Below are 13,393 nucleotides of genomic sequence, written 5' to 3'. Positions count from 1 at the left end.
AATTGGGTTGTACAGCAACAGCAGAAAAAAGATAAAAGGAGAAGAGAAATAACGAAGTTAACATGTGTAATTATTAGCTCTGCAACCAATGTTTTACATTCCTATCAACATCACTACTACAACTCTACAAAAGATTTTCGAAAGTATACTTAGGCTTAAGATAAACTATAAATTCTTTTACCGATAACTCACCAGGCATTAATTTCTGATTGTACAAATAATATTTGGCATGTAAAAAAGTGAAGTTTAACTTTCTGATAATGTTAGATTCCTTGCTTAAAGTGTCAACTTTGATACCGAAAATTAATTCAGTTGGAGAAAGGCTGAAGGAGGTGACATTTTCTTTGTTGAACCATTATATTAAATGTAAATTCTAGGAGAAATGTATACTCGGAAAAAATGCGAGTCCCAGATGGGATTTGAACCCACGACCCTCCGAGATCTAGTTGGATGCTCTAACCACTGAGCTACTGCAGACTCTATGGTGAGCAAGGGTCAAATTGTGGGAATAGACTGGAACCGCATCGCGTGGCTACACAGCCATGTACCGCAGACTCATATGAACTCGCTAACAGCATCATGCTGTCACAAAGGCAAATCGAGATGCATCCAACCAACTTCTCAAGTGAGTATACTAATCGAGAAACAACAACAACATGATATTAAGTGTAAATTTTTTCCGAGTGTACATTTCTCCCAGAATTTACACTTAATGTCATGTTTTTGTTGTTTCTCTGTTAGTATACTCGCTTGGGAGGTTGGTTGGATGCATCTTGATATGCCTTAACCCATTGACTCCCGAAAGAAATTGCACGCAACCCACCACTAAATTCCAGTCGATTTTTTAACATTTCAGAACGAGCTTAAGCACTACAAATAGACCGTATACGCAGTAGCCACACACACAAGATTAACTTTCAATTGAATAAATGAAGGGTCAAAATATTAAAAAATATCAACAGAAAGAACTCTACTTGATGTTTAAAACTGATGAGAAAACAAGAAGTTATATTATTGCTTTGCCAGGCAACAGAAGCCAAGAAAATTGAATATGCGAAAATGAGTTATTATTGACTTCGGAGGACCAATTGAAACCACATACAACAAAACTTCCATTTTTGTACCATAATGGCTAGCATTTGAGAAAACAACGGAAAATGAAGGCAAAAGGCACATGTAAAAATCAATTTGAAATCAAGAAATCAAATAATTTCTTTGCTGCATGACAAAATATTACAGTGCTGCGAAGGAAAAATTAAAGCTAAAGGTCAAAAAGACCACAAAAAAAGCTAATTATTTTGAGATCAATCATATTTCAACTGTGCCAAATTAGTGGCCACTTAGTTCTTTTCTTGGCAGTTCTGTAGTAGCTGAATAAGACTCCAAAAAATATATTTGAACAAAGCGAATAAACTAATCAAACAAACTGTGGAGGTCACCGTAAATTAAATATGCAGAAATCCAGTGTGCAAAAATACTGAAATGAAAGAAATGAAAGAAATACGAAAGGAAGTTCAATAGCAAAGAATTTTCATTCACGCTGAGGCAAAAAAACCTATTTAGAAACAAAAAAATGTTCAAAACTTCACAGACATGTTTCACTGCATGACTGCATGTTCAAATTAATTCTTCACACTTAAGTGAAAGCTCTGAGTTTCTCCCGACCACTTTTGCGGTCATTTTATCGGCCATCGGGTTACCAATCATTCCAAAAGTTGAATTCAACTTTGGAGCAATAATGTACATTACCATTTTTGTTTTCCAGGAAACTGCTTTAAGTCCGTGATCTGTATTCAAAACTTACTTGAAAGTGCACTGATCGTCATGTTTTCACAGCAGTTAAAGTAAGGAAAAATTCTTCACCAGAAAGGTTTGAGGACTCTGTACTCCTTGATCTTCCATTCTGAGACCACTTAAACATTAATTTGTATTTTTCTTTTCTATTGCAAATCCCAAAGCAGTAATTTCTCTGTGTTAGGAATGAAAACAAAGCCTTTGAAGTTTGTAGATTTGGCCCGCAGTGCACCATGATAACCTGCACGTTATGAGTCTTTCTAGGACCCCTAAAGTCCTCTAAGAATATGCTCAGTAAGTCGATTCTGATTGGTTTATTTGTCCTCAAGAACAATAGAACAATAAGAGAACCAAAAATAGTCTTCAGGAAGGGTAAGAAAGGCTATTGTCCTCACCTGCTTTTTTTCAGGCAGTTACGGGTGGCACGGGAAATTGGAGGGGTTTTTCGTACAGGCGGCACGGGAGTCAATGGGTTAATGTGACAGCATGATACTGTTAGTGAGTTTATGTGAGTCTGCAGTACGTGGCTGTGTAGCCGCGTGATGCGGTTCCAGCTGATACCCACAATTTGACCTTTGCTCTCCAAAGAGTCTCCAGTAGCTCAGTGGTTAGAGCAGTTAACTAGATCACGGAGGGTTGTGGGTTCAAATCCCATCTGGGACTGGGATTTTTTCCTAGTATACATTTCTCCCAGAATTTGCACTTAATATCATGTTGTTGTCGAACCATTTTATGACCTCTGAAAAGAATAATTGGCTCCAATTACAGCAGTAGAAAGTGTGAATCATGGAATCATTCATTCCACAATATGTACACTTTGTGTCTTCTGCCTTACCAAAATAATTCCGTTTTGGTGACCACTATTCTATGTAAAAGTTTGAAATAGAATTCCCTAAGTTTTTTGTCTTTACATACACTTTTAACCCGACTAAAAAAGGGTTTCAGAGGTGTTTGATACATTTGCAGGTCTCTTTCCCATTTTGAGTTAGCCTTCAGTTCCATTGGTTCTTTGCTTATGAGGAGCCGATAATAGTCTATTTTTCATTTTAGTTAAATTTATAGAGATCTCTGGGGAAAGCTGAAACACGCTATTTAATAGCATATCTGATCTCTCTGTGGGGTTAACCCTCACCTTTTCTGCAAGGTACCTAGGAAGAGCAGAAACTGCTTGGAAATAAATGAGAAAATTGCATCTAAGTGTACTCAAGATTGTAGAAATTACCCAATTAATATATCAAGGACTTTCCAAGAGACGATTGTGCAAGGAACATGTTGGAAGAAACATCAACAATGCACCAGGGGTTAATAGACCAATTTCGACATATTAGAATTCAGCCTAAAACAATAGACCTCGGTATGAGGCTCTGGGGAATAACTACAGAGTTTGCAGGATTTATTACCCAGAGCCTCGTGCTGAGGGCTATTGTGTTAAGCTGAATTTTATATCGCAATTTGCCTATTTGCATGGAAATTTTGCCTTAACACATGCTCCCTCCCTCTTCCCCCCAGAATACTGGTGATACTGGTCAACGGATACCTTGCTTTGACAGCTGTCAACAAATTGTAAAATGGGTGTCCAATATCAAAGATGTACCTATGGTAATGATGCTACTCTGTTATATTTCAAGTTATAGGGCTTAGCGCACAGACATACAGATGTACATACGAATATACGTACCTTACAGACATTCTTGGGTTACAAATTTTCTAAGGTATGGGGCTTCGCTCGCACGCCTTCGGTGTGCAGGAGCTCTGCTGTAATTGATGGTTTGAAATTTGATGGTGAGAACAAATTACACTGCTAATTGATAATTAACAATATTGTTATACCAATCACAAAAAGTCTGGGAGCAAATGTCGTAAAATTAAGTTCTGTGGGAATTTCGTGCTGAAAGCAAGCCACCAGTCTAAAAGTATTCATTAGGGTCTAGTAAACATGAAAAGTTTTGGTGGCAACTCTGCAACTTGCTAGGATGGGTTTTAAGGAGGATTGAAAATCAGACATGTATGAGCCAACATGAAAACAAGGCTGCTACATTAAACTTTTTATAACCTCATTAATGACCATCGGTTAACCACCAAATTTGGCAGATATTTGTAAGTTGATTATTTAGTGACAAGTGCTGATTATGAAGTGGTCACGTGATTTTCTAGCGTGAAAATAAGGCTGGAGTAGAAAAACACATATAACCGTTTTTGAATGTTCACAATGGCTTGTCAAACTATCTCAAAATTAATCCCTCGATGATATGGTCGCACTGATGATATTCTCATTTGTCAGGTGGTCAAATTTCCTGCACGGAAACGACACTCTAAGCAACCATTCATTTCATGATAAATTTACACTGGTAGCAACCTACATAAATAAAAAAAGATAAAAAAGAAACAACAGTAGTAACAATGAAAATGGCCATATTTTTCACCTTTCATTGGCGAAGTAATCGTCTAAGGACGCTTCCCATATCTAATTTCATCATCCTCTTCATCCTCAAAATCGCTGTCATCATCATCACATTTGCCTTGTTGATTCTCACATTCATCATCATCATCGGAACAGCTGCAGAGGTCTGTGCATTGGTGAAAGAGTTGAAAGAGTTGGCATGACAGGGATCCACTCATCATTTTCCATTGTCCAACCATACCCTCGTGGTGACGGTAAAACAGGATTAGGTACACAGTCATTGTTCCAAACCATCAACTGGTACTGTGCTCGTAGTATGGCTTGGTGCAGAGCTGCCTTAGTTGGTGGTAATCTTTCAGATTCAGCTTGTCTCTTAAACAACGACCACCTGAGCTCTTTGACAGCTTTAATTGTGGCCTTTGGCTGGTACAGCTGGCAGACGAATTGCTCAATCCCATCAGGGTTTCTTCGTCAGGTTTTTTATCTTTACCCAGATTGGCTAAGAATCTGAGGATCGACTCATTGGCCTCTTCAAATTCTTTCCAGCAAGTTGGTTTCCCTTTTCCTGAGAAACTACCCGTGTTATCAGCGCCTGTTAAGGCATGGAATGCTGGTAGTGCGATATGGTAGTGTAATATGGTAGTAAATGGGTTCTTCTTCTCGTCCCTCGCTCTGAGTATTACATTTGCTCCCAGACTGTAAACCCACTTACGAAAATATCTTGTAATATAGTAAACCCATTTTCTAAATCAGTTCTTTGTGGTTCTCTGCATAAATACTGCAACTAAGTTAACATAAAAACACAGATAGCTGTTGACAAGCAATAAGCACATGTCCCTAGTTTTCCCATCCTTTGAATTACATACAAGTTGTCATGCAGAGTTAAACCCAAATGTATGACTTGTACGACTTGTACAGGTGGTCAACTTGTATATACACCTTAAGTCTCGCTAATGATATGCACTTCATGAACTGTACAACTCGTAAACCTTTGTTTCACAACTGGTGTGAGTCATACGGGTTGTTGACTTGTATCTACACCTGAAGTCACACAAATGATATGCACTTCACCAACTGTACCACTCTTAAACCATTGTTTCATGACCTGTATGGGTTGTATGGGTTGTCAACTTGTATATACACCCTAAGAGTAGCTAATGATATGCACCTCACCAACTGTAGGACTAGTAAACCATTGTTTCACAACCCATACAAGTTGCACAAAATGGAAGATGCCATTCAATGGTTGTATCAGTGCATGTATATTGGACAACCCTTGTCTGTTCCACTGCTTTCTAAGGTTACTGGGGAAGTCAATGGTAAACCTACGAAAGGTGAAGATAACTCTGACAAAGAGCACAGTAGAGAAGTAGAAACCAAGAAAATACTTGTAAAACAGGCTTCTAAATGTCTGCAATCTAGATGTAAGGTACAGTCAAAGAAGGCAAGGTACATGTATAGAGTTCTTCAAATATTTGTCTGCAGCAAAGTGCACATGTACTTCCTGCGTGCTTTTGGCTGAAGGTATATTGAAATGTCTTGGCTAAAAATTTACAACTTTCTTCTCATTCTCTCATTACATGATGATCATTTCCTTTCCTTTACCCCTTACTCCCTCTATCTACATTTCCTGTTTTGCTTATTTTCTTTGAAAACATACATGACTTGTGTGGTGATAGGACCAAAGAAAAAACGACAACCAACTTGATCATGACATTAGCAGGAGTGAGTCTTCAGAGAAATCCTTACCATCTGCCTTCAATGTGAGCAGCAGGTTAGCAGCTAGTAAAGGAAAATCTCTGGCTAAGTCTTTGTCAAATGGTGCAAAGAGTCGTAAAGCCATAAGAGAAAAGGTTTTCTCAAAGGGACATTTCCATTCGCCTGTAGAGGTAAGTGTAATCTGTTTAGACATAAACTAAAAACCTGGTTTTAGTCAGCAGAACTCCAATATTTACTTGTGTTTATTTGGGTGACCAACCTACCAGAGCAAGAGTTACTTTTTCACAATGGCCAGGTAGACAGGTAGAGTGGTTGGCCAACACTACACTGTAATAACTAGTGCAAAATAGGAAAATGACATACACCAATGGGTATCCGTTGAACAGTTAAAAACCGTTCACTCGCTGTTTTATCGTCCATTTGTCATGCATTCGAGATTGGAAAAGTAGTTAGGAAAGTAGTTACCAAGACCCTGTTACAAGCTGTTACATAACATTTCCACATGGCATTTCACATGACTGAAAAACACATGTATTTAAGGTTACAGTATACCTTCAGGGGTGTCTTGCATGCAAGCAATGTAGCGCATGCAGTTTAAGCTGTAGATACCTAAACCCCTATATCAAATTAAAGCTTATGGAGCTGGCTATCAAACTATACCAAGAATTTTGAAAGAAAATAAATTGTCGAATTTTTCACGACCACTAAATGCGAGCGCCCGAATCACCTTTCGAAAGCTACAAGTCAAAGCGAATTTCGTTTTTCACCAATTTAATTTTTTCCTCGGTTTCAGGGCCCAAAGCGCTCAAAAAATGTGTCTGCGTTTTGGCATATTCAGTTGCAGTAAAAAGTTACAGAACATTTTCAAAATAGGATTAAAAAAATGTGGAGTGATCGTACAAAAATCGCTCTTGAAGAAAAAGTATTTCGTAATTAACAATTCCCAGACACGCGTTTGTAGTTTATATGTTAAACTAGCCACTGTCCAAATTTAAGAGCAATTGAACAAATCCCCTTTAAGTTATAACTCTTTAAAGTGTCTGCTTCAAGTGAAAAAATTTATTCGAGAAAACAGCGCTAAGAAAAATTTTCTTCTTCGCAAACAAACTCTGCCCACAAACGCCTTCAACTGGGTTCTCAGATAACTAAGCCAATCAGTGCAGGGAAAGTTTACTACCGTTAACCTCCTGGTAAAATTTACGCACGAATCTCTAAAAAACTCTTGTGTTTTGCAATGCACTCAAGGAACCGAAGGCAGAGAGATAATTTTTCTGTAGCTCGGTGTTTCTTGAAGCTGGTCTGGCAAAATGGGGAAGACTAAAAAGGATACAAACGTTAGAATGGCCGAGCGAAGGAAACAAACAAAAGAAAGTGCCGAGAGCAACTGTGTGTGGGCAACTGTGCATGGATAATATTTCAAATGGTCTCAATGAGTCCAACGATTCGTCGATATTGGACTCATCAGAAGAGTCTCTGTCAGCATCCCTGTTATTGCTGTCAAGTTCCGAAATTTTTACAGAACCTTTCTTTTCTCTTACCACGAATATTTGCCCGCCTTATATGATAACTATAGCTTCATCTGTGTGGCAAACTTTCGCTTCTTCACTCATTGATGTATTTTCATTCGTTCTTCGCTGTTTTTGCTTTTTCGAACCGGTCCATGGTTTAAACGTGGTCTATGTTTACTTATAACTTAATAGAGACACGCCTAATACCAAAAATGCTGGGTAGTCAGAACAACAATGCTGATCAACTGAGTAGTCAATTCGTCTCGGTTGATTGCATACGCGCCATAGGGCTGTCAATCAAGAGGTAAACTTTTACTTCCGGTGAAAACGTAAAACCACCATTTCTCCGCCAATATTCAGCCTTCAAAATTTTTTTCCAGAAATTAGAGATTATTCTTCGACCACTATTTTGACCCAAAAATCCAAATTTGAAGAAAATTGCCGACCAGAAGGTATACTGTAACCTTAAAATGGCAGAGAGAAAAAGACATGCTCCAGGAGTCCTTCACAGTTTCTTGATGAAGAGGTCAAAGAGTGAATTAATAATAGCGTACAATCTGCCTTTTCAAAATAACAAAGCAGCACTTGCAGTTAAATAAAGTGCAGGTTTTGCATATCAAAGGAGTCATTGAACTGTAAGGATCTTTCAATAAACATACAAATAAAGCAAAAGTCAAAGACTGGCTCTTTCTTGGTTATTGTGCCTGTAAGACATTAAAAATTTTCACGTCAGCGATAATTAATGGAGATGGTTAATTATAATGTACTACACTGTAGAAAGGTCACACTTTTGTCATGAAACCTTTCTTTGTTGGTGAATATCTCAAAGGAGTCATCAAAGGTATTGCTCTGGAGATGTCAAGCTGTTTGTTGTTTCGTTCACTTTTGCTACACAAATTGTTGAACAAGATGCCAAAAAAAAAGCATTTCCCTCATTTGTCAAGTTGTTTCCCACTTAGGCACTCTGGGATTCGGGGACATCCATACTTGCATTTTGCAGGCAGGTTTGTTTCCATCTAGCCATAAACGTAACATTGATCAAGAACCCAGTATCTGATTCACAACCAACCAATAAAAGTTACTGTTACAAAATGGATGAAAATAATTATAAACTAACAGAAAGCCTTATCTGTTATTTTGATAAACTCTTGACTCATGACAGCATGCCTTTCTTTCCACTAGCATCACGTTCTACAACATTTTTGCTTGGGCTTTTTGCCAAAAATGCATTTTTTGGACATTCTGGAGATTTTCAGCCTGGATATGAGCCAAATTAGCTCCAATGTACTCAAAAAGGCATTTGCAACATGACAGCATGCCTTTCTTTCCGCCTTTCCTTTTTCTCCTTTTCTTATCTTTTTGCTGCAGTGATTGACCTTTTCCTGGGGTTGCTTCCAGTTCAAAAATTTCTGAGGAAGCATCATTGAGACAGGCAATTTTTACCATTGAGTAGGAAATTTTTCGTAAGCCATTCAAACGGCCAGCATCATGTGCTCGAAATTTTTCTGAAGCCATTTGAACAGCTTCAATCATCTATTCAAAAGTTTCTTTAGCTGTTTGAACAGCTGACATCATCCATTTGACATTTCTCCTGTGCCATTCAAATGTTTACAGCATCTGTTAGAAATTTTTGCTTGGCCATTCAAACGATAACTGAAACCACAGAGTTCTTCGTAAGCTCCGGCAACTGGCGAAATTCGCTGTCTAGTCATCCTTGGCCCACCGGCTACTTATAGTAAATAAATTATGAAAAAAATTTATTTGCAACAATGTGAGCCTATCTGTCAATAAAATTAAGCATTAAGTCTAATTTTTTCAACAAATACGTAGTGATTAGAAAATACAACTCTTACAACTGTAAGATCAAAGAAATCTGAAATCATCTGGGCCGTGAGAATTGCTGCCAAAAACGTGACATGGGCACAGAGCCGTGACAGCAGCATTGAAATATTTGACGGCTGGGATCAGGTTAAAGCTCATTTTTTCCTCTGAAAATGATGCGAAAAACCCAGCAATCGCTGTTCAGTACGTGGGACAAATTGAAAAGAAAATAGAGATGGCACAAACAAAGGACACAAAATGTCTTCTTTCAAAAATATAATTAAAATTAGTTATTTTATCTCCAGTGAATGTATGCATAATTTAGTTAGTTCTTTAAACACAATGACATGCAACCCAGTGCTTGGCTCGCACATGGAGGATTTTCGAGAACAAATAACTGTAATGTATTTGAAAAAAAATTAACAAAAGAAGATATCTTTCAACAGTAGAAACAAACTTTGCAAGATCTTACACAATTTTTAAACTCGGCAGCTGTAAGATGTTTGTGTAAATATTGAAATTGAGATATAAAACTGGCGAGCTTATCGAGAAAGGAAGTAGGAATAAATACATGCACTATTTCAAGGCTTCATTATGAAGCGAAACATTTGCAAAATATGTAAAGTTTAAGTTTAATTGTATTAATTTTATCACTTTTGAAATCATGAACAAAAAACCCAAACTACCGCAAAGGTTAAAAAAGTCCATGATAGCCCACGCTTGCAACGGTAACCAATCACAAGCTTCATCATGTTCAATGAATTCCACCCCTAGCACTGTGTTAAAGCCACTCAAAACATGTCTTTGAACAAAATAAACGTCAAACCTCAATCTAGTACCTTCAATGCCAGCAAACTCTTTTCTCGTTTGGGTTTCTTATGTTTTTACAGGCTTGATTGACCACAGAATGAGAATGTTTTTGACATTTTTCATATTTTTTTCGAATTTGATATGGATGACGACGATTAAACTGTTCAACTAACAATACATTACATGTATGTTTTTCTCAGTGAAATTGCTTTTCTTTAACAAAAGAACTTAAAACCATGATTGCTTAAAATACACTGAAATGCACTTTTTAGAACCCCAATTTCAAATTTTTCCTGGGGAGGCTCCCGGACCCCCCAATAAAAGGTAGCGGTCGGTCCCCCCTCCTCCACGTGGTTCTTATAAAACCACTCCATGTCTTTTTATTGGCATTGTCCGCTGTCTACTCAAAGTTATTCTCCCTCTACTTCAAATTTTTGGGAGAACCCTGAACCATTTTAAAACAGCTTGAACATCCATTTGCCATTTGGTCATTAGCCATCCATTTTGACCATTAAACAGATATTTGTTAGTTTATGTTTTTACATGAGGGGTCACAAATATAGCATTAAAGGAAAATGTAACATCTATTGATGTAAACTGAAGCAATTTCCTGAATTCTGATTATAATATCTTTTTAACACAATATGTTCTCCTTAAATGTGGAAGTTTGTTTTGTTGTTTGATTATTGGAACAGTCTGTACGAGAGATGAGTTTTCTGAAGGCAAATTTATGTTAAGTGATGATTTTTCTGTCTGGGATGATTTATCTGTCTCTGGTATACAAATAATCTGTTTCAGTTTGATAATTTGACCCTAAAATTATTTAAGCCATAATTAAGAGGATAGTGAAGACAGTGAAACTCCTTGTGGTCGGGCAGGGACAGACACAAACTTGGCATTATAAACACTGAAAAATTTTAGTAGATGAAATATAATGGTAAATGAGGAAGTGCTATAACCTTTTTATAAGACCCTTGGATTTTTGACACAACTTAGTATAAGGGATCCATTTTCAAAGTTGTCCAGTCGTTGGAGAACGCTAAAAAATTGTACGATGACCAAAACAATAAGAAAACTTGTCCACTAAATAAGTGCAGTAGTTTGTTTCTACCAGAAAAAAAAAATTTCTTAAATTTTCTTATGAGCTCCCTGCATTTTGACCACTTCCCATCCATTGTGAAGTTTTAGAAAATGGAGAAAGATTTGCTTCTTTTTTTTTGCAAAAAAATCATTGCTGGCTCAATTTTCGTTTTGTCAACTGCTGATGCTCTGTATTGCATCTGCATCTAGCACAACGGGTGTCATTTTGTTTCTTTTGTGATGTACATTTCTGGTGCCAAGTTTGAAGAACACCACTCTAATATGTCTAGAGATATTCTTGATTCAGTATTTTAGTGTTTTAGTGGAACGATTTATGACATCATTACTTTCCTCATTTGCATGATGCAAAAACATAAATATCTCTAAAACAAAAGAAGATATTCCAAAAAGGAAAATGCCATCCTTTATTTTGAAAAGCCTTTTAAATAAGCAGCAATTATTTTTTGCATCATAGGCACTTTATCATTTGAATTTTCAGATAGCCAATGAATAGTCATTCTACCTGCTGCAGATTTTTGAGCAAAGTTTACAGGAATGTAGCAAATTTTCATTTTAGCTTTCATAAAATTTCAAATTATATTTTGCTAATTGTTTTCCTTCATTGAATACTTCACAATTCACAGTTCTGAAATATTGTAGAACAAGCAGTTGTGAAATGCACAATGCCAACAGTTACTACAAATATCAGACTCTTGTGAATATGCCTTTTTTAAAAATATAAATTGAATTGCAACTTTAGAAACACCAATGACTTAGTTAAAAAACAAAAATCAATAACATGGTCTTGATCCGTTACATTTGTATAATGCTCAAAACCAACAACTTGACATATGAATGACACCTGTTTGTCACAGAACCTTTCTTTATTGGTGTAAATTTCTAAGGTATTGCTCTGTAGATGCTAAAATATGTGTTGTTTCTATTTCTTTTGCCACACAAAAATTGATGAACAAGATGCCAAAACCAAAAAAATTAGTTAATAATTTTTTGGTCAAGTTGTTTCCAACATGCACACATTAGTGTAAAATTACATGTATCTGGGACTCTGGGACATCCATACACGCATTTTGCTTTCTTTGCTTTGCTTCTATCTTGCCATAAACCTAACATTGATTATGAAACTAGTATTGTGAACGGAAAATTTTGAACTGAGTGATATAAAGCACAACTTCTTGGAAGAAGCCTGTTGATTTCACTCCTGCAATTGTCTCTTTGTTGGGTGGAAAGATATTATTCTTCTGCCTCCCAAGGTAACCACCGAAAAAATATACACTCAAGCATTAACGGTCAATGATATGCCTTTTGGTCACTAGCTATATGTATTTTCCCAGTTCAGTTCCCAGTTTCAATAGATGCAAATACTTTTGCAAAACATGTAAACAGCTGGCTTGATTTAAAATGCCAAACACAAGTTTAGGGTTTCAACTTGTATTTTTATAATCAAACAAAAAGCTAATGCCAATCACGGAACACTTTGCAACTGTAAAAAAGGCGCAATATTAATTCATGGTAGGACACCTTTAGTCGCCCTCCCCTGCACCCCTTAAATGCTAACTGCAAGCACACAGCAGTAAACAAATGCTAACCACAAGCAAACAGCAGTAAATAAATGCTAACGGCAAGCAAAAACAGTATATAAATGCTAAATGCAAGAAAGCACGGTATATAAATACTTACTGCAAGCAAATGGCAGTAAATAAAAGCAGTTATATATGTTCCATGAATTATATCCTGAAAAAAGGCTGTTATGAATGAAAAACACCTCCAGAATGCGGGCCAGCAAGGTAAATGTCTGCAGCTAAGCTCTAATTTATTCTCTGAGGAATATTGTGCCTAATGCTGTAGAAAGTGTGAAGTTTATATGAAATAATTCATATATGAACTACGGTTGTAGATGAGAGTGAAGAATGATCATTGCAGTTAATTTTCCAATTTAAGCAATGGAAAGAAGAAGCCTGAAAAACCTCGCTCCCAATGTGTGGCTTCATAGCTCAGTTGGTAGAGCATTGCACCGGTATCGTGGAGGTCACGGGTTCGAATCCCGTTGAAGGCCTGATTTTTTAGGGCTTCTTCTTTCCAATTGCTTAAATTGGAAAATTAACAGCGATGATCATTCTTCACTCACTGTAGAAAGTGGCGCTTTTATCTTGTTATGGCTCCAGCAGTGCCCACAATACTAAGCAACTGGTTAACCAAACATGGCCTGTTTTCATCAAGCAAAATTAAAAATGTTGAGACA

At 36.9% G+C, this 13,393-nt stretch overlaps 1 protein-coding gene and 1 non-coding gene across 7 annotated transcripts in view; one reads left to right on the top strand and one right to left on the bottom strand.

The window, feature by feature from the left end:
• LOC145462394 (uncharacterized) overlaps nucleotides 1-13,393 on the top strand; it is a 238,699-nt gene that overhangs the window by 22,632 nt on the left and 202,674 nt on the right. For 2 of the 6 annotated variants that reach the window (XM_081445907.1, XM_081445912.1), the window contains exon 1: nucleotides 2,737-3,393. The exons of the other annotated variants lie outside the window; for them this stretch is intronic. In XM_081445907.1, the coding sequence (XP_081302033.1) occupies nucleotides 3,280-3,393 (114 nt within the window). In that variant the 5' untranslated portion in view covers nucleotides 2,737-3,279. Of the gene's footprint in view, nucleotides 1-2,736; nucleotides 3,394-13,393 lie in introns of those variants that run through there. 6 annotated transcript variants of the gene reach the window in all.
• Trnas-aga (transfer RNA serine (anticodon AGA)) lies at nucleotides 405-478 on the bottom strand. Its single transcript has one exon. It is a non-coding gene; the product is annotated as a tRNA-Ser (tRNA).

Source organism: Orbicella franksi, chromosome 12 (assembly GCF_964199315.1).
Source record: "Orbicella franksi chromosome 12, jaOrbFran1.1, whole genome shotgun sequence".
NCBI classification, from domain to species: Eukaryota; Metazoa; Cnidaria; class Anthozoa; order Scleractinia; family Merulinidae; genus Orbicella; species Orbicella franksi.
The sequence above is the reverse complement of the archived record's forward strand: the minus strand, read 5'-3'. Positions and strand labels throughout refer to the sequence as shown.